Source organism: Planococcus citri, chromosome 1 (assembly GCF_950023065.1).
Source record: "Planococcus citri chromosome 1, ihPlaCitr1.1, whole genome shotgun sequence".
Classification (NCBI taxonomy): domain Eukaryota; kingdom Metazoa; phylum Arthropoda; class Insecta; order Hemiptera; family Pseudococcidae; genus Planococcus; species Planococcus citri.
Window position 1 is genome coordinate 69,225,405 of NC_088677.1, and position 19,313 is coordinate 69,244,717.

Genomic DNA, 19,313 nt, shown 5'->3' on the forward strand with positions numbered 1-19,313 from the left:
GACAGGGGACACCGTGCTTTGCCAAGTTCCCTATACTCAATCCCTCTATTGTCTTCGTTGTCGCACAAAAGGCGCCCAAAGGATACCTTTCTCCAGCGTATAGTAAGATATAAGCTGCTTTTAACTATTAGCCGATTTCAACATCTCTCTACCTCCTTTCACCTATTCGCTATATGAACCTGTACTTTGAACTCCCCTCCCCCTCCCTCGTCCCAAATCACTCGTCGAACGAACGACTGCCTTAATACCCTTAATACTCTTTGCCTGCGTTTAGTCGACCGACGACGACTGGTGTGTATTTTGCGTGTACCTTACCCCTAACCTTATACCCTGCGAAAAGTCAACTTCGTGCTACACACACATCTTATAGGTACTCAACAAACGCAGACTCGAGCTTACCTGCCTAAAATACCTACCTGTAGCAGATTAAGACGTTAAATTGGCACGCTCGAGTATTTCTCTCGCTTCGACGCCTGCTCGTTTACTCTTCATACTCTAGGATCAAAGCACCTTTCCAGTTTCCATTCGTCGAGTATTACGAGTAGATTATTCTGTTTCGTCCAATTTGTTGACATCGCAGTCGACGTACAGTCGTAAAACGACGTTGCAACAATCAGAAAAAAATGAAACAATTATCGCCAAACGGTAACAAACAACAAAGGCAAAGTGACAAGGGCAGGGATCGTCGACAAAAAAATGAACGGTGCCCTTTTTTCAATTTCTTTCGCCCTCCTTTAATCGTCTAATGCACGAGAAGAAGAAAATTAATAGGTAGTCGAAGTATATAGGTAGGTACAACACGAAAGAACTTCGCCAAGAACAATTGGACGAAGATGATGGTATAAGAGGAGGTGTCGAAGACGGCAACGTGGATGAAAGTTGAAAGAAAAAAAAACAGCGGTCGTATTTATCGATTATGAAGGTTGCGAGTGTGCATTGAAAAGATGAAGTTCGCGTATTCGATAATTATTTTCATCTTCGTCCTTATGGAAATTTTTTTACCAACCTTACCGAGTCTTTATTTTCCCAACGAAAACGTTCCAGGTAAAATCTCGCATCTTCCGAAGAGGCAAGAGTATACAGGGGTAAATCTAGTCGGAAATTCTTGGAGGAGAGCAAGTTCTTAAAGCTGGCAGATTTTTTCCTTTTTTTTTTTTTTGTATTGAAAGAAAAGAAAAGGCGAGAGGGAAAAATAGCGGTTGTTTCGAGTCTCTATATTGAAGCAGGAAGTTTCCATATTTTTTACTGCACAGATTTTGGCTCCAGATTGTCAGATTCAGATTTCAATAACATACCTGCCTAGAAATATTTAACATTTGTATGGAGAAGAGAAAAGGGGGAGGGGGAACTGGGCTTATCGCTACTCGTGAATTTAGATACGAATTTTTTTAATCGAAAAAATACTTACACTTCAAAAATAATGTAAAAAGAAATCGTGGAAAATTTTATTAAAATATGAAAAACTGAGTAAATATTACGAGAAAATAGAGACAGGAGAGATTTTAAAAATAAGTGGGATGGGGTCTTTTAACAAAATACTGGATGCTTCGAAAATTCCAAAATTTTCTCATTTCTTTATATTCGCCATTGGGATCGTAGTATTTTTCCAATTCATAATTCATTCAAAACGAGAGGGGGGAGATTCAAAAACATAATTTTTGCAAGTTGAAGGTTTTTTAGTCCGAACAAGAACACTGGAATGAAAAAAATTAATGAAAATTTTTCAAGTTTGATGGAAAAAAATTAAAAAATCAACACCTTTCTTGAATTTTTGACACGAAATAGAACTCATTTGGCAACAAATTTGAGTCTTTCTGGATTGAAAATACCTAGGACACTTTTTGGAAAATTTTGGTAAACAGAAAAAACCCTTCGAGGCAATTTTGAAAAAAAGCAGAACTTTTTGACCATATTCGCAGAAAACTGAACGTATACTGGTAATTATAGCGAAAAACAAGATCTTTCCTTGAAAATTGCGACAGATACAGGACTTTCTAAAAATTGTGGAAAAAGGACTTTTTTCGTACTTTTTGCAAAAAAAAGGTCTCCTCTTCGAAAATTTGAGCCAGAACAAGATTTTTGAAAATTATGACGAAACAAGATTTTTTTCGAAAAATTATTCCAAAAAACTGTTTTTTTTTAAAGATTATGGCAAAAACACAATGCAAGAATTTCTAGAAATTTTGACAAAAACGAGACCCTTTTTTGAAAAAAAAAAAAAAACTTTTTCAAGAGACAAATATAGATGATTGACAAGAGAGAACGAAGGAGTTAGGAGAAAGAAATGAAAATGAGGAAGAGGAGAGAGGAGAAGGGTTTCCAAAATCAAAATAAAGAACGTGATTTTTTTTGTCACAGTTTTTGGAAAGAATTTAGTTATTTGTGAACTTGCACCCCCTCCCCCTTCACTCTTCTTTGCTATGATAATATCAAAAATTAAAAATATGCTCAACATATCCTCATCTTGAAAAATCAAATTAAAATGCAGCTCAAACTACGAAAATTAATAACAACTATTTTTCAAAAAACAGAATGAATAGACATTATTTTATACGCCATCTTGATTCGATAATTTTTGGAACCTGCCTCATTTATCGCAAACAATTCAATAAGTAAATATTCCAAAAAAATAGACAAAATTGAAAAAAAAACTAGAAATTTTGCTGACAAATTTCTTTAAAAAAATTTGTTCAAAAAAAAGACCAAGTTTTGATGGAATTTTCAAGCCAAGCGCTATTCATTAAAAGCCTTCAAAACCAATGAAATTGAAGCGAGAGGAGGATGGAAGAGGGAAGGAGGGGCAAGGGAATCAAATCACTCAATTAATTTAAAATAGATTTCAAAAAACAAAACAAAAAATTCGAACACTGCCAGCCAAGAAAGCTCCTTTTTTCAAATTATTCTATCTACTTCTCTCTTCCTTCCTCCCCGCCCTCAAAGTTTCAAAATATTTCGATTTTTACAACGTAAACTACAAATAACATTTAAATTTTTCAAAAAAAAAAAAAAACTCTTGAAATTATAAAAAAATTCTCACATATTTCAAATCAAAACAATGCCAATGTTGCCAAAAATTATCGGCGAGAAAAAAATACCAAAAATACAAATAATCCGGAAATGTGATTTTCATTTCCAATCCTTAAAAATCGACAACCTCCCTCACCTGCCTCACTTCATCACTTCAACACATTCGAAACACCTCAAAACCAGCAAAATCAACATCGCGAATTTCGAATAAACTAAAAACTCGTGAATTGTAAAAATTACCACCGATTAAAATTTTTTATTACTTCTAGTATGTATGTATGTACCTAGTCGAACCACGTTCGTTAAACTTGCATTTCCAGCTTCTTTGTTGATTCGAAAAGCCAAAAAAAAACCTACCGACACGTCATTTTAAATATATCCACGGTTTAAAAAAAAAACTTGTCCCCTATAAACCAGGCAGGTAATTTCAGTAATCGGTAATCGATTTCCCAACCTCGTAATTGGCTCGAATAAAAATTGAGAAAAAATTCACACTCGTTTTTTATTTCAATCGATATGTGTAGGTAATCGAGTTCAGATTTTTGTTTATTTTCATTTTTTTTTCTCTTCCTTCCTATCTCTCTCTTTCTTTTTATGTATGCAATGTATATTTCTTCACCCACATAATGCGAAACGCAATTTATGTACAAAAAATGAAAACAAACAAAAAAACACACGTATACTAGATAAATCACAACAACAACAACGACGACCTCGCAACAAATCAAAATCATATTACTCGTATTTTTGAAAAAACGTCGCATCTTCTCTATGTACGTACAGTTTCTTCAAAGCGGAACATCTTCCAATTATTATTTTTTTTTCGCTGACCAATGCGTAATTAAAATTACCTACCACGTAGAGAATATATATAGGTAAACATTTCGACTCGACGTTTTTTTGGCCAAAAAATGAGAAAAATAATTTGTAGAAGAAATTCTCCACCTTCGAAAACTACTTTCAAGGGTACAAAAGAGTACAAGCAGGGGGCGCAGATGCAGACGAGGAAAATTCTAACAGTCGCAGCGTGAAAACTCATTAAAAATGCACTAAATGAAAAGAAAAGAGCAAAAAAAAACAAAGCACCAGTTAGGAACATGTACCTGTTACACGAATCGAATAAGTACCTAGAAATAGGTACGTATACGATCACGTGCGTCCTCTACATAAACACAGTCGGTCAGATTAGCCGTAATTTTTAAAGAGAGGAGGAGTACGACGACGAGGTGCTCGTTGATCTTGACTTTCGTGCCTCATATAAATACATAGTCACACACTCGACCCTTTAGCCAAGGCCTGGTAAGCATTTTACACCGTTTAACCCTCCTCCCCCGTCCCCATATCCTGACGTCCTTTTTTTCACTCACTGCAACCTGCTGCTGCTGCTGCTACAGCGTTACTCCGCGTAGTAATTTCATTTCCCCTCCTCATCGAGAGTGAAAAAAAAAAACTCTAATAAATAAATAAACAGAACAGAACCGGGCGAAGGAGAAAAAACGAAAATAGAAAAACAAACGATACAACAGCTAATAAATAAATACGAGAAAATCACGCGACATTATTCACCCTGCTTATAAATTACTCACGTTTATATGTACCCGTAGTATACGTATTTTCGCGAAATGAAAACAACCACACAGCACAACAGGCACACGTTACAACACGCGAGAGAAGCAACACCTTTTACTCGTATATTTTGGCGCGAATCGAATCGAATCAAATCACACTCGAAGGCAACCAAGAATCGGTGAGGTTTTGGTTTTTTTTTTTTTTTTAAATTATACCGAAAAAAAACACCACATCCGCATTTTTCACACACGGCGGCCAAAATCGACCACGAACCACGACGATTTTTCACCGACGTTGTCGCTCTCGAAGACGACGTTCGTTCGCACGTCGGAGGGAAATTCTCACCGGTCGGTTTGTCGGTTGGGCTTACCGAAGAGTAGGACGACGATTCGAGCCACACGAGCACCGTAAACTACGAGTACATACACCGAGTCGACAGAATTTCCCCAACAACACCGGCTACGAACGAATTTCGCGGCGTGGCGCCACCGTCGCGCGTCTTTTTACTCTATACATTGCGAAGTTGTGCTTGCGCCATTGCCCCATCATCATCATCGCTGCTACTATAGGTATACTATAAGATACTCAGCATCGTCGCTGCTGGTCCTCATCTTGGTCGTCGACGACGATTAATTTACTCGCTCGTTGGCGCGAAAAAACGTAAACGAACGTGTCGATTAGATGGGCCAACGGGCACGAGACGTGCATTTTCTCTCTCTTTTTATTAAAGGTCGAATTGTCTATTTCCTCAGCAAAATAGGACTAAATTCGTATTCGTATATTTTTATATTTGGACTGCTAAGAGAACAGTAGGTACGTATGATTGGTCGAGAAATTTTTCTCAAAAAATAGCATTTGTAGGAGACCTTAAAACACAAAATTAAGAAAAAAAATTTTTATGAAAAATAAAAGTGCCAAATAGTTAGATATTGACCTCAATGCACCTCACTAGCAAATTACAAATTCGTCAGATCCAAAAAAATGAAATGAAATGAATGAGTTACAGGTATGGTTGACAGGACCCAGTCTAACCCCCCCCCCCACCCCCCGCCACCAAATCGCTTTGCATAGCTCAAGGAAGACCAACTCAGCTTGTAAAATCGACCCTCCCCTCCCTTACACTCCCTTTTAAGACCGAGATTTGATCAATTTTGACAAATTTTGAGCCCCTTTAGCCAAAGCACGATACTCGTAGCTACATTTTTTCAAAAAATAAATTCTCAAATTTCCTCGATTAATGAGCGAATATCAGTGATGAGAATGGATTTTATCAAGTACGAAGAAGAAAACCCGCAATCAATTCGACAATTTTTCGTTGTTGTTCTTGTTATTTAAAAAAAAAAAAAAATTTTAAAAATTTTGAATACGACATTAGAAGTGTCCAGCTGGAATTTATTAACTACTGAATAATATTCGTGTTATGAATCTCAAGAGAAAAGCGAAAACTAAATTTTCAAGCCTTCAAAATCAAATCAACTCACGTTAGGATTTTGATAACATTGATTTTTTTTTTTGGGAAAAACGTAAGAATCTCGCTACGAAAAGCTCCAGATCTGCAGAGAAAAATGATGAAAATTTTGTTTTCGAACATGTACGAAATTTTATCGTTTTCATTGTCGGAGTTTTTGTAAATTTTCAAAAATTCGTCAAAAAGCCAAAAATCGAGTTTGATAGCAGAAATTTTCTAATACAGGGAGTTTCGAATAGTCTTTTCAAAAAATAATGTAACATTGAACGAAAAAACATCAAGTGGTACCCTTGTCAGCTGTTTTAACGATGATGGATGCATACAAGAGGGTGATAAGGAGGAAGAGGAGGGTGTGATCTTTAATCCCAATGAAGACTGTAAGAAAATTTTGAAATTTTTTTAATTTCAAAAACTACATTTGATTTAAAAATAAATTGAACCCCATTTCCCTGCAGCTTTCAGAAGAGCAAAAATTTCTGAAAAATTCCAAAATACTGCACTTAGTGGTCCTAAAAATACAACAATGGCCAGCTCAAATTTTCAGCAAAAATACAGTTTTTTTTTTTCTAGAGTAAGTATTCGACTCATCTAAGGATGTCTTTTTTGTTGGGGGGGGGGGAGGAGGGAGATGACCGAAACTTTATTTTTTAAAAGTTGAAATATCAGAAGTTGTCTGTTTTTTGAAATTTTATGACTGCGGATCTCAACTTCAAAAAGTGGTACAAGTTTGAAATTGCTGGCACGTTCATTTGAGTCTATTTCATCACTATCTACCCCCTCCTCCTCCTTTTCCTCCTCCTCCTCACACTTTTTCCCATTAAATACTTCGTAGTGATATTCAAGTTGATCGTACACGAGGTTTGTTTTATTTTGCTGGATGATAGGGGTTGAAGACGAAAAAAAATTATGAAATTGCATATCAAAATAATGAACCCTGCATCACCAATCTGCAGTTCTATATTTTCAAATTTCTAAAAAAAAAAAATGTAGGTAAATTTTTGTTTCATTTCTACTTTTTATAAATACATATAATTATTCGTATAACGATCATTCAAAGATGAAAATTTACATTTACATCAATTTTTTCATTTTTAGAACGAAAAATTGCCACACTTCTAAACAAAAGTATTTTATGAGCTTCTGAAAAACGAAAACATTTCAAAGATAGAAAAACGTTTCCGCTTTTTTTAAATCGCTCTACACAAATAAATGGCCAATTATTCCCCCCCCCCCCCAAAAAAAATTACATAAAATAATAATCTACATTAAAATTTTATAATTTCAAGCGGAAAAGAAAAGGGAAAGGGCGAGGGGGGTTCAGGTTATTGGGGACTGAATATTATCACGTTCTTTCGATGCCTGGTCAAAGATTTTTCGAAACTCTCCCTCTTCTCTCTCACTCTTCAAGATAGGATAAAAATCTAGAGACGATACCCCTCTCCCTCTAGTTCTATTCAAACACCCTTAATATCACAGCCCCCACCAAATAAAAAAAACTCAGTTGAAATGAACGCAGCTCAAAATTATTTAAAGCAATTATGTAATTCAAAATATTATATGTATGTACCTACTTGAATATATGTACAATCAATTTTCAAAATTGACTTGTTTTCAAAAAAAAAAAAATCCACAAAATGTGAAAAAATTGAAGCAATTTTACAGTGAAAACAAAAACTTAAATAAAATGAGAAAAATGATTCCAAAAAATTTTCATATTAATAAATAAAAAATGAACAGAAAAATTCAAAATTTCCAAAAATATATTTTTTTAATTTGAAAATTGACGAAAAAATGCAGCAAGATAATATTACTTGGGGCTACTTTGTAGGTGTACTTGGGTAGGTATTTAATCAAAGTTTCCTAAATCAAAATCCAAGAAATTTTATCTATCATTAATTCATCAAAATCAAAGGCTTCAAAACTAGGTAGGTTTTTAATTGAAAACTTTACTAATAGGTTTTTTTATGATATTTCGTGAAAAATTTTACTATTTATTCATTTCTTGGGAAATCATTTTTTGGCACAAAATTTTCAAAATATTTTACACATTTTTTTTTTTTTTTTTGGTTGAAATTTTATCAATATTATTTGAGAACTACTTTTCGTGATTTTTTTTCAGCCCCTTTAGTAGAATTTTGACACGTAGATTACACATTTTTTTTTTTTTTTTTTTGGTTGAAATTTCATCAATATTATTCGAGAACTACTTTTCGAGATTTTTTTTTCAGCCCCTTTAGTAGAATTTTGACACGTAGATTAGATACCCTATTTCGAATAATTTATTTTGAAACCCATGTTTTTTGAAATTAAATTTTAAAAAAATATAAACAGGTATCGATATCAAATTTCAGGGTTTCTTTCAAATTTACGTAAAACACACAAGTTTGCAAATTCCCTGCCATGCTATATAGATAAACAAAACTCAACTTCGACTCTTCTCCCTTATTAAACGTCCAAGATACCATCATCCCTTTCAAACACTATTTCTAAAAGGGGAAAAAAAGCCCATCCAATTTCAATCCTACCTACCCTTCACCCCACGACCAAAAAGTACATAGGTATAATCCAGTAAGAAAAACAATTTACCAATCCGTCCAAATTTCCTCGTAATTTCAATAGTCTTCTTATCGTGAAAACGAAAACCCATACCCCCAGTCAGCCTCCTCGTACAAGTATCTCAAATCCCTATCCATCCTCTTCTTCGTCGTCATCTTCGCGCGTTCAAAAGTCTGGAAAAATGTTATCCTATAGCCGACCGTCGTCGGCGTCGTCAGCCCTCAGTCTTCGGTATATAGAAAATCCTTCTTGTTCGCAGGTCGGACACGACTCGACCGCGGCGCGATGTAGCCGCCGGCGGATGTTATTATAAAGGTACATAGTGCGTATCTCTACGTTTACGTATATACGACGAGTACAGTACACGCCGAGAGAGGATTTTGACAGTTGCGTAATAGCGTAAGAAAAGCCGAGAGCCGGGGCGAGGGCCGAGGGGGCAGCGGCGGTGGGACGACATTGAACCAGCCAATAACTATGACGTCAATAAAATAATTTTCCAATTTCAAAGCCTTCCTTTGTTCGGCGCGCCGCGCCTTTGCCTGCGTTCGCAGACCCTGGTCGCCTATGTACGGTACGTACGTATTCTCTTCTCCGTAAGTATAGGTATATACCAACGCAGAGCAAATCATCATCCTCATCGTATCCTATCGTCATCGTCATCGTCGTCGTCGGTCGTGAATTCAACTACAGAGCTACGTACACGTAACGTACGAAGGATGTACGAAAAAATGTGCGATGAAATTTGTCGATATTGTACCATAAATTATCAGGGCGTTTTTATTAAAAGTCTGCCATGCTTCAAATTTGAATGTAACGAGGATACTTTGTCAATGGAGAACTTTTTCAACATTGAAAAAAAAAATACAAAAATATGACGAAAACTGAAAATAAAATTCCAAACTTCCTCCCTTAAAGGACGAGCCTTAAAAATTGAAAAATCACGAAAAAACATTTTCTAGCAAAGTGCTCGATGGTATTTTGCTAAAATTTCCAAAAATTGAAGCCTTTTTCAATCAAATATTGGACCAAAAGATGGAAAAAATCAAAATGAAAATGTTCCAGCTTCTAAATTTTCATTTTCTAAGGTTGATTAGTGATTAAATCTAAATCTAAGCTATACATATGAGATTATGAGACGTTTAACGTGACACCCTGTATATACCTAATTCTTTCTTTCAAAATAATCTTATCCCGATTCTTCTCCCCTCCTCTCCTTCATTCTCCCTCAATCCTCATCATCTACTCTCCTGAATCTCTCACACTCAGTAACATCACGGTCCACAAACAATTCGAGCGTACACAACCAATACTCGTCGTACTTTAAGCACTATGCTACCTAATTCAAAAATATACTACGCTTCGTCATTTCATTTACTGTTCGATCGAACCGGTTCGCGGCTCGTAGATGGATTATACACAATTAAACGAGTTAAGCGATTTTTTTCTCTATATCTTCTGGTCGCGATTCGTTTCGCGTGTGCGTGTGTGTTTGAGAAGTACACGCTGCTAATACGAGTACGTATACGATCGCGAACTAACAATAATTTTTTATAAATATGACATTAAAGCACGTACATCGATACTTAGTTCTGTCTTGTACCTACACTACACAATACACATGCATACGTAGGTACAAATACATACGAGCGATCGCCAGGGCACAGGTATCGTCTCTCTTCGCTCCCCTTCCCCCCTACAGTCGTTTTTCTCGCTATGCATTGTGTACTATATGGTGTATATCTATATATGGAGTGAGAAGTATGCGAAAAATTCGTCGTTTAGGGTATTTTTTTTTAATGCTTATATTCTTATTCTTCTTCTTGTACGTTTCGTTGTAGTTGTCGTCGTCGTCATTCGTTCACGTAGCTCGTACTTGACACGTTGACATGATTTTTCCCATGTCAATTCGTCGTCTATCTCTGTCTGTTTTTTCTGTTCGCCTATTTGTAGCACTGGACGCATTACATTATACATTACATAGCCTACACGTTGACGTTTCGACGATAGATATTGCACGACACGATGAAGCTACGGTATGGTTATGATGAATAGATATGACAAGACAACGGGCGCTAATCAACTTGTACATACGTGTATGGTGTACGTAAACTAATAAGAGGTATTTTTTTCTATAGATGTAAGTACAGCAGGTACATCGAGGATCAAAATACGTACATACGATGAAATAGAACGAGCGCGCGATTAAACGAAAAAAAAAGAGAAAAGCTTTAAACACTTACGTATCTCGTTCTGACAACGATGAAGCGAGTAGAGTGTACCACTGAGGTTCGCCCTCTGGTTGATTCACTAGATAAAGGACTTTTTCTGAAACACAAGAAAAAACAATAATGTTAAATATTGTACCTAGACAAATCCAGTCGTATGAATAATTGATTAAGTGTCAACCAAATATACCTAGGAATACACCTATAATGATAGGGATATAAGTGAGGGATAATAGGGGACGTTTTCAGAACGTTTTGATACCGGTTTTCAAAACTTTTCCACAAAGTTACCAGATCACATTCAGAACGCCTCCATAATACTTCTAGAATTCTAGAAAGTTAACATGTTTGCAGAAATATTCATAGAAATTTATCAGAATATTTAAAAAATGTTTCCGAAACCATTCTAGAATTTCTTCACAACGTTTCATAATCTTTCTATAACGCTTTCGAAGCGTTTCTACAACGTTTTCTGAATGTTTCTATAATGTTTTCAGAGCTTTTCAATCGTAGTTTTAGAACATTTCCACAAAGTTATCAGAATGTCTTCATAATGTTCAAAATGTATCAAAAATGTTTCATGTCTGCAAAAAAATTCTTATAAATTTATGACATTTTGAAAACGTTTCCACAGCGTTTCTGAAGCGTTTCCAAAACGTTTCTGAAGCGTTTCCAAAACGTTTCTGAAGCGTTTCCAAAACGTTTCTAAAGCGTTTCCAAAACGTTTCTAAAGCGTTTCCAAAACGTTTCTAAAGCGTTTCCAAAACGTTTCTAAAGCGTTTCCAAAACGTTTCTAAAGCGTTTCCAAAACGTTTCTAAAACGTTTCCAGAACGTTTCTAAAACGTTTCCAGAACGTTTCTAAAACGTTTCCAGAACGTTTCTAAAACGTTTCCAGAACGTTTCTAAAACGTTTCCAGAACGTTTCTAAAACGTTTCCAGAACGTTTCTAAAACGTTTCCAGAACGTTTCTAAAACGTTTCCAGAACGTTTCTAAAACGTTTCCAGAACGTTTCTAAAACGTTTCCAGAATTTCTAAAACGTTTCCAGAACGTTTCTAAAACGTTTCCAGAATGTTTCCAAAACGTTTTTAGAATTTTTGGAAACGATTTCAGATGCCTCCCACAAAGATATCAGAGTGTACAAAAATTGAATTATGCTTGGAAAACACTTCTTTTTTTCAGAATGTTTTGAAAAATTTCTAGGACGTTTTCAATTTTGTAACGATGCCAAATAAATTACAGAAAATTTCTACAAAGTGACAAGAATGTTTCTGTAACGTTGTCAGAATGTTTCTCGAACGTTATTATTAGTTCATATTAACAAATTCATAACTTTTCCAAACCGTTACGTAATGGTACCAAATTCACAAGTTACTATCATTTTCTCAACAAAAAATAATGCTTCCAAGGATTTAAATGTCAAAAATTTGGAAAAATTATGAATGAACCACCATCAAAAAGTTCACCCAATTGGTAAAAAATAATACAGCCTCCATACGAGTAGATAAAAGAGTTCGAGATTTTTACCTGTCTTATCACACATTTCGAGATCTTTTGGAAGAATTTTTTTTAAAAATTGTACTTGAAGATGGCAGTTTTTTCTAAATTTACGTTGAAAGTGACCCTCAAAACGCGTTGAAAAACCTTCAGAGTTTGAATTTTGAGGCATTTTTTCTAAAAAATCGCACCTCTCTCTCCCTCCTGAAAATACATCATCTTCTTCTTCTTCATCAATGTTGAAAATGGACCTTCAAATATGATTGCATGTGAAACATGTGACCACAAAAGTCGTTTTTTTTACAACAACTTATTTCCTAATGCCCATATTCACAGCCCACTACTCCAAACAACTCGAAGATAAAACCTTATGAAGTGGGCAGAAGGGTCCAAATAAAACAATAGCACCGTCAAAAAAAAACCATACTTCATTTCCATTCCAACAGAGAAAAATTTTCGCCGAAATTCGCACCTTTAATCCAACCCTTCGAATATACAAGCCACACAAAAGCGAAAAAATAGAGAGCTCAGCCCCCTCCCTCCATCATCCCCATCTAGGTCTGTCAAACAGCTTTATTTTCAACTTCATATACCTAGCAGCAGCGGCACAAGTACATACTATATTTTCACTTGGCATATGTGGAAACTGGAAAGCACACACAGACACGGTATGTGGCAGAAGAATGAAAACCGCGAAACAACAGAACAGATAGACCGAGAGAAGAAGAGAGTATATCGCACGTGTCTGACGATATTTCAATTTTTTTACCTATAAAAGGATGCGCGTTTTTTTTTTTTCGCTCGTTTCTCCGACACCTTGCTCGTTTTTGTACTCGTATGTAGTATTTTACTTCAACACAATGCTTTCGCGGTATATACCTTTACCTACTACATACATACCTTTCTACGTATGTATACTATGAAATATTGTCGTCGACGTTCAACGTTCGATATACTATACTCACTCTCTTTCGTAGGTACGAGTACATCTCTCTTCTACCTATAGCTACCTGCCTGCCTTACCTGGCAGCAGCAAACGAGGGTGGGGGGAGGGACAGGTGAAGAGAAAAAGACACCGGCATATGGGTTTGATAGATGGGAAAACCCATTACCGAGAGCTTTTACCGACATCGTCGTCGTTGTATCGTGTAAAGCGTTTCGTCACGTTGTCGGGCGCGTTAAAAAATTAAATTCTCCCAAAGAAACAAATGTCAAACCCTTTCGAATACCGGAGCGTGGTGGTCTCCCCTGTCGGATATGTATCATTATTAGATGGAAGAATAATAGTACACACACGTATAAAAGTACAAGGTACAAGGGAGGCAGGGTGCAGGGTGCGGGGAAAGCAAATGACATGTACGTATACGAAGCCAATATTACGTACGGATACACGATAATGCAATATTTATCCTTTCCCTTTCCATCGTCGTCGTCGTCGTTTCGTGTTATTTTGATTCCTTCGTTAATTTACGTTTCAACACCACGGCCACCAATCGCCATCGATTTTACTAATCAGCCGACAATCGAGCAGATTTTTCCGGTATTTACACCGCAATGCGATTAATATCTATGGCCACGCAGGTACAGGTGCGTAATCTGTAGGCTTAATTAGCTCTGCGAGTCGACCAGTGTCGAGATTAACATCGGTATTATTATAATAAAATGGCCAAAAAACACTCTCGAGTCGATGATATCAATCGAGAATTTTTCCCATGAAATTACCATCAAAACCACAACTCCTTCCTTAAGCCCCCCCCCCCAAAAAAACTAGTTTTTCTATTTTTGAATCAGGCTCTGCGAAAAGAAAAAATAAACAAGCTAATTGAACCAGCCCCTTTCCATAATTTCCCCCCTTCAAATTGATAAACAAGCAATACATCATCATCATTTTATAACGTTGAAATTCCTCGGTTTTATGTTCACCCATCAGCTAGGGCGAGCATCTTGGTTGTACATAAACGAAACATGGATAAAATTACAAAGTATAAAAATAGTAAAAATACACAAACTACACCATACATCAAAATACTACCCACTAAAATAAAAGTAAAACTGAATGCTTATTAAGGCTCCACACGAAAAAGAAAAACACAGGAAGAAGAAGTAAGTACAGCAGGCAGAAATTTAATAAGGCAAAAAATACGAAAAGAGAAAGAAAAAACGCGTAAAATTCTATCTATGTAGTAAATTGCGCAACGGTAAATAAGGAACACACGACAGATATCAAATGGTTGAGTCGACTCAGAGACAAGAATAAGCAAGGAAAGGGGACTCGAGCAACAAATTGCAACTTTTTATTCGCCCGCTGTTTTACCAAATAAAAGACTCGTATTTTTTCAATTTTATTCCAAATATTACGACAGATTGATTCGTGTTGTAGAACATGGCTTAACAACAACAACAACAACAACAACAACAACTACGACAACAACGACAGAAAAACGTAAAGGTCCGTATAAGATGAAGAAAGTACAGCAGGGCGAAGAGAGAGAGATATACGAGCAACATCGCGAAATAACGTTGATTTGTCGAGCTTTTGACAACGCACCGCGTACACGTAGGTAAAAAAAACAGGTTAAGAAAATGAAAATTGCAAAAAATTTGCTTCATCGTGGCGAAATAAAAAAAAATTCCTCGCGACCGATAACAACGTAGGTACTACAAATGCTTTCATTATAAATAAGTATTCGCATTCGAGTGTTCCATTTACGCCGCAAAAAAAAAACAACAAGTCTCGTCTGCGAAGTAAAAAGGTATTTACTTCTCCGAATGGAATAAAGTTCCGAGTTTTAATAATCGTACGAGAATAAAAAGCCGGAAAAATTGACGCGAATCGATTCCGAAGAAAATTTCGTTCGCCAGCGTCGAATAAAATTTTATTAGGTGTTTTCTCGAGCGTTCGAATCAATTCGCAAAATAAGGCGGAGGGAAAAAAAAGAGGATGATAGAGGAGATGGAGAAGAAAAACGTTACGTTGCATATTTTATACTTATTTGTCGTAGAAAAAGAAAACCTACGCGGAATCTTTCGGAAAATGGATGCTTCAATGAGTAATTGAATCGTTCACGAACGAATCAACATACTCGTTCGAGATTGAATGAAATTTCAAATTGAAACGATTGATTTTTATAAACTATAAAAGGATCATTTCTAATTCAAATGAATGAAACCGTTCACAACAGAAGATTTTTCTAACAACAAGAAGGGAAGAATCGTTCGCGAACTATTGAATCAGCAGTCCAGTAAACATAAAAGTAGGTAATGGAGTAACATTTTACTCAATTTTAAATCGAATCGAACAATCATTCGCGAAATTTTCACCCAACTTGTTCGAAAAACGTGTGAAAGAAAATTCCGAGAGGATCGTTCAAGAACGACGATTTCCTTTGATTTAGAAGAATCGTTCGCGAACAAATGAACCACCGATGACATTCATTTTTTTTTTTTTTGGTATTCAAAAAAGTTTTTTTCGATAGATCACTCAAGAAATTTAGAAGAAAATCTTCTCAGTAATTTGATTATCAGAAAGTGAATCGTTCGCGAACGACTTCAGTCAATGAAGATGGGCGAATAATAAAAATCCATTAAAAAAACGAAATCTTGAATGACCATCAGTGGGGCAATTTGGAGTTGTTCATTTCTCAAAAAAAATTATAGACGTTGGCGAACGACTCGTTACTTCAAAATGAATCATTTCGTTCCCAAAAGCTTGAAAAAATTAATGCAGGTTCCGTATTTAAACGATCGAATTTATGAAATTCTGAAAAAAAATTTGCTAGTCGAATCGAAGCCACAGAATTGCTTCATATGAGTTGTTTGTGAATCACTGAATCGATGAAGAACGAACCGGAGCTTGACAAGTAACTAAACTTTTGCTGAAAATAAATTCAACTTGACCCTAATACCCGCTTTAAAAACGAGAGGGGCGAGGCAGAATCTTGCATGACATCAAATTTATTAAAAATTGGGACAAATGAGTCGAAATGTTCGCGAATCACGAATTTTCGTTCACCAAGGTCAATTTCATCGTTCTCGAACGAATGAATCATTTTCATTTTCAGAATAAATTTTGAAATTATAGATCTCGATATATGGTTTGGTCGATTTGCTCCAAAATCAAAACCCAAGAAGTTCGCCAACTCATTTCAAGTTCAGGTGTTCACAAACGATTCGTTCGGATAAGAATCCGAATCGAGTCGTTCGAGAAAATTCGTTTGATAAAAAATCAAAATACTAGCAAGCAGTTCCTTCAAATCGTCAAGTTCGGTCGTTCTGAACCCAATTGTTTGAATAAGAGTCAAATCGTTCACGAACGACTCGGCCAAAATTTCAAAGTTCGAATGTGAATGATTCGTTCGGTCAGAAGTTGGGTCGTTCACGAAAGAATTGATCAATTGACAATCGAGTCGTTGATTCAAAAATGCCAAAATTCACATCGATTTTCAACTTTGGTAATTCACGAACAATTCGATTAAATAAGAACCAAATCGTTCTCGAACGACTCAGCTGAGATTTCAATTCTCAAGTTTGATTGTGAACAATTCGTTCGAGCGAAAATCAAGTCGTTCGCGAACGGATTGTTCAACTGACCATTGAGAGTCGTTGGCGCAAAAATGCAAAATTCGTTCCAATTTTCAACATCGATCGTTCGCAAACGATTCATTCGAGAGAAAATGAAGTCGTTCGCGAAAGATTTGTTCACACGAGAATCGAATCACTTTAAAACAGTTTGCTTCAAATTTCAATTTCAGTCGTTCGCGAACGATTTGTTCGAGTGAAAATTCAATCGTTCAGGAACGAATTTCAACAACATTGAAAATCGAATCACTGGTACAAAATGCAAAATTCGTTCCAATTTTCAGATTCAGTCGTTCGTGAACGATTCGTTCAAATAAAATCAAAGTCGTTCACAGAATATTTATTCACACGAGAATTGAATCGCTGGAAATCAGTTCATTTCAACTTTCGAGTTTCAATTTCAGTCGTTCGCAAACGATTCGTTTCAGTAAACAATCAGTTGTTCACCGAAGAATTGCTCAACTAATAAATTTGAACCTCTGGCACAAAAATGCCAAATACATTCAAATTCTCAAGTTTAGTCGTTCGCGAAAGATTCGTTCGTATGAGAATGAGGTCGTTCACAAAATATTTGTTCCCATGAGAATCAAATCACTTGATAATGGTTAATTCCTAGTACCAATGTCAGCCACTCAGTCGTTCATGAACGATTCGTTCAAGTTAAAATTGAGTCACTCGTGAATAAATCGTTCAATGAACAATCGATTCACTTGGTCGGGCGCGAACGAATCGTTCACACAAAATTCGATATTATGAGCATCGAATCACTTGAAAACAGATCATTCCGGACTCTCATTTCAGTCAGTTGCAAACGATTCGTTTGAGTAAAAATTGTGTCGTTCAAGCAAGAGTTGTACCATCGATAATCTAATCGTTCGCGAACGATTCGTTCACAAGAGATTCGATTGGATCAGAATCGATTAATAGAAAAATTGATGATGATGATTGAAAAATTATTTAGTCTAATCTAAATTTCAATTGAAGTATTTCGTGAACGACTCGGTCAAAATTTGGAATTGGATTGTCCATCAACGATTCTTTAAAACAAGAACAAAGTCACATATTGTTTGTTCACATGAAACTCAAATCAACAAAAAAAATTCAGTCGTTCGCGAACGACTCGATTAAAATGCAATCTGAATAGAACAACCAGGAGTTGACAATCGAGTCGTTCGCGATCGCGAATGAATTCTTCGAAAAAGAACCGAGCTATCCGCGAACGATTCAATTCGAGTATCAAGTTCAGTCGTTAAAACGGAATCAACTCGTTCATCAACGAACGATTCACCTATTCGATAATTCGAACCAAAGAATCAATTACTCAGCAATCACATCTCCACGGAAATTTCTTCATCAAAATTCCTTCCACTAAGCAAGGTAAATACCGTTCAATTTCAAAGCACTCGACTATTTGCTATACACGATCCTGTGTATATTTTAATCACGAGTTTATTTTCAGTTTATTTTTCATTATAATAAAATTAACATTTAAATGGCAATAAAATCGACAAACAACTGGTTCTACCAGGGTACGGAACGAGCCGTTATAACCGTGAAAAAACCGGTACCAACGTAAAATTACGACAATTTCAAAACATTATTTTAGAAATACTATAAGGAAAGAAAGAAAAACTCGCACTGGCTCACGATGACGAGACGAGCGTGCGGTACGCCTTTTGCAAGTACCTACTCGTACATGTTTCGAAACATCTCGACTTTACATGTTGTTTATAAGGTAAGTACATAGTATAAAGTTTAGGTAGGTAAATCAATCTCACGAAGTCGCAAATAAACGAAAAACCTTGTGTACCGTCGACGACGAGAGTAAAACAAACACCAAGACTACCGGATTGTACTCTTATACACATAAATGAATGTACAATATGTACACAAACACTACCATACACATGCACCCAAAAACATTATAAAAACACATCACACACAACACACACAAAGCCACGTAGTGAGGGGCATTCCGACTCAATCAAAGTTATAGAAATTAAATCCACCTGCATCTCGCCAGAGTAACAGAACGCTAGTCGGCGGGGAGGGGGGGACAACACGAGCTAGATGAGAAGAAGAAAAAAACCTTTAAAATGACGAAAATTCAACTCGCAGATATCGAGGAGGAACCTGCAGAAAGGATTATTTGTTTGTGTAAATAAAAACTCTCTTAGGTATAGAGAGCTCTCTCGACACGCCAAGACGAGCGGCGGCGACGCCCTAACAAAATATTATTTACTAACGAGTGAAATAGTACCCTTCGCCTTCGCGTCCTCCTTATTCGTCTCACATAGCGAATCTTCGAGTCGTCTTTTCCGAATATATACATGATAAAAGCCAGAAAAAGAGATAGAAAATCGAAACGAATTTCTTCTTCGTAAAAGGCAAAA

The 19,313-nt window shown here is 36.1% G+C and overlaps 1 protein-coding gene across 10 annotated transcripts in view; it reads right to left on the reverse strand.

Annotated features, from left to right (window-relative positions):
- The window catches only part of RhoGEF2 (Rho guanine nucleotide exchange factor 2), a 312,288-nt gene that overhangs the window by 45,950 nt on the left and 247,025 nt on the right, over positions 1-19,313 (reverse strand). For all 10 annotated transcript variants that reach the window (XM_065350872.1, XM_065351125.1, XM_065350958.1 and 7 more), the window contains one exon: positions 10,861-10,945. In XM_065350872.1, coding sequence (XP_065206944.1) covers positions 10,861-10,945 — 85 coding nt within the window. The remainder of the gene's footprint in view (positions 1-10,860; positions 10,946-19,313) is intronic.